This window comes from Chenopodium quinoa, unplaced genomic scaffold, assembly GCF_001683475.1.
Source record: "Chenopodium quinoa cultivar QQ74 unplaced genomic scaffold, ASM168347v1, whole genome shotgun sequence".
Classification (NCBI taxonomy): Eukaryota; Viridiplantae; Streptophyta; class Magnoliopsida; order Caryophyllales; family Amaranthaceae; genus Chenopodium; species Chenopodium quinoa.
Window position 1 is genome coordinate 149992 of NW_018745120.1, and position 3108 is coordinate 153099.

General features: G+C 34.0%; 1 protein-coding gene across 1 annotated transcript; it reads left to right on the forward strand.

Annotated features, from left to right (window-relative positions):
• Positions 1-605: 605 nt before the first annotated feature.
• LOC110710074 lies at positions 606-2063 on the forward strand. The gene has a single exon (XM_021888330.1). It carries the CDS (start codon positions 606-608, stop codon positions 2061-2063), a length of 1458 nt encoding a protein of 485 aa, XP_021744022.1.
• The last annotated feature ends 1045 nt before the right edge of the window (positions 2064-3108 follow it).

The following is a 3108-nucleotide window of genomic DNA, read 5'->3' on the forward strand; positions in this document are numbered from 1 at the left end:
ACAGATAAAATAATATCTAATAGATGAAAAAACTCAGTTGCTATTTTTTCATATGGATATGAATGTATCATGCATAACTTCTTGAATATGATGAACTTAACCAACCACATACTTGTGGATTTATAACAAGTGCATAATCAATGGGAAGAGAATAACCACTAGATGAATAAATGACTAGTACCTCACATACTAACAAGATTATTGGCGGTATATGTGCAAAAAAAATAAATAAATAAATATACGCAACAAATTAGAAATCCCCCTAAAATTTCGAGAAAATGATTGAAATTATTAACTAATAATAAATAGGTTCTTACATTCTTCCTCTTATCTCTTGTTGAATTATGGAATTTATAGTCAATGTTACTTATCTCTTTTGGCTTCGACATACACAGCCTGTTATGCCTACATAATTTTCATCCCCTCTAAACGCATTTCACATGAAAGCCCTTTGAAAATGCAACTCGCAAAATACATTCCATTTTTCTCTAATTCACCTATCAACCATGAAAATTATTTGACATCAATCCAGCATATCAATTATTTTTTCTTATCTCCTATGCTTTACCTTATTATAGTTGCGCTTTTGATAGTTGCCAGCAGGAATGTTAGACACTTTGGGCACCATACCTTGGCTCTCGGAACGCCATAGACGCACAAAATCTAATCCGACTCATGACAGCGATAGTCGTTGGATATTTTGTCATGAGAAGCCTGACATATTAGGAATTCTTGCTTTTGACACAGCTAAGTCAATGTCTCGTATAGTCTCTCTATACAAATCACTTTCGGATGCCGAGATATTTCGTTTAAGAAAAGAAGTCATCCGAGAACGGGGTATAACATTTTTTATCTCGGGGGATGAGGGCTTTCTATTGACACTTGCTTGTGCCGAACGACTAGAGGACTTGGATCAAGCTGCTAATGTTGTGTCACGCCTGGGCCAAAAGTGTTCAGATTATGGCTTGATACGCTTTTTAAATGTATACAAGGATCTTAAGAATGGGCACTTTGATATACACAAGCTAAATAATTACGGGTCGAGAGAGATGGAAAAGTCGGTTGAAAAAATGGAAAAGTTAATATCATTGACTGGTGAATTATATGGAGAACTTGAAGAATTAACACATATGGAGGCATCGGAAAAGAAATTAAATGATTGGAAAAATAATTATAGCACCCACAACACAAACTATGATCTCTTTGATAATAAAATTTGTAATCAAAGGAAACTTGTACGTCATTTGAAGGAAGTTTCACTATGGAATTATTCATACGACAAGGTTGTTGGAATCATGGCGAAAATGGTATGTGTGCTTTATGCTCGAATTTGTATGCTTTTTCGGCCTTACATTTTCATATTACAACAAAACAAAACTATTAACAAAAGGTTATATAGTGATTCAATACCAAAAACTACAATGTCAGGTCCGATTCATATCAATCCATGCCCGAAAAAGGTACCTCATATGCAGTTCTTAAGTAGTGATAATAGTAATGTTTTTGTTAAGGAGGATGTGAAGTTACGCCTTGCAATTAGGCATTACAACTATCACCTCATTAACAACAACAACAAGGTGTTCCAGGCAGCCCCTCCATCAACTGTTGGTGGGTCTGGATTGGTTTCTAGGTATGCTAGTGTTGTATTATTGGCTGAAAGGTACTTTAACTCGGAATCTCTAATAGGAGACCAAGCACGTGAAAGCATGTACAACATGTTGCCTTCTAGCCTAAAGATGTATGTGAGGTCAAAACTCAGAGTTGCTTGGAGGGAGATTGAGAATAATAATTACGATGGTGACGCATTGACTGAAGGATGGAGGAAGGCAGTGGGTGACATGCTAGAGTGGCTTGTTCCGGTGGCTGAGAAAACGATTATGTGGCAAGCTGAGAGGAATATGGAGAAGCAGAGATTCGATTCAAAGCCTACTGTGCTTTTGCTGCAAACTTTGCATTATGCGGATTTGGAGAAAACGGAGGCAACACTTGCAGAGGTATTGGTTGGGCTAAGTTTTATATATATGTACGAAAATCGAAGAATTTCTTGCGTGGATACTTCATAAATATGTACGTGCTAAGAGATTTCGTTATTAGCATATTTACAACTTCAAATAAGCCTAAGATTAAATACAATTTTATTTTTTACAAGATTGTTTAGCGATCATAGTTATTTTAGGAAGGTGACAGTTAGCTTAGTAGGGTTAATATGGTAATTTTGTAGTGATTCCATGTCGTTAGTCTAATAGCTATGTACTATTATATAGGTCAAATATTTATTGGCCAATAGCATCGCTTACAACATTATATTATTTTAGATTTTTATTTAAAGACCTAATTATTGTCGTATTATTTTAGTCTTACTACCATTTTTTTGTTCGTTCAATCACATGTAAATTAGTCAAGGTGAAAAATCGTATGCATAACTAAAATTTGTGAAAGTAAGAGATCTCTTCATTCCTATTTGAGATTCCTGTGAGAACCATCATATTATGGAAATTGTATGATTCTCCGGACATGAGTGATATCAGAAAGAATCCAAACTACAATAAGTGGGAATTAATGCCTATCGAGTGCTTGAGAGAGGAACACAACCTTCAACTGGTGGAAGGTTTCTACTTGTATATAGCAAGCCTTGAACTGTACATAAAAACTGATATTGTAGCTTAGGGATTGTGCATAATAATTAGCCTAGGGATTGCTTATGTTAACAACTTTCTTGTTCACAAGGCCAACAAATCTCATTATATCATGGCTGGTTCAACTCTATTGGGGTGTAATGTAATATTAGTGTTAGATCATTTTAATATCACGTTAATCATTGTTATGACAAAAAGACAAACACGCTAGAAAGTAAAGACCCTATGTCTTCAACCTATCTATCTAATGAACCTTTATATATATATATATATATATATATATATATATATATATATATATATATATATATGTAAAAGTTTTAGAACGTTGTTTAAGGTGATGTTTCCAAACATAACCAAATTCAATTCAAATGAATAGATAACAATAATTTCTAACCTTTAAACTTCAAAGTACAAGTAAAATGTACTATAAAATAAAGTCCATAAAGATGCAAAAAAAGGGCTTTGGATT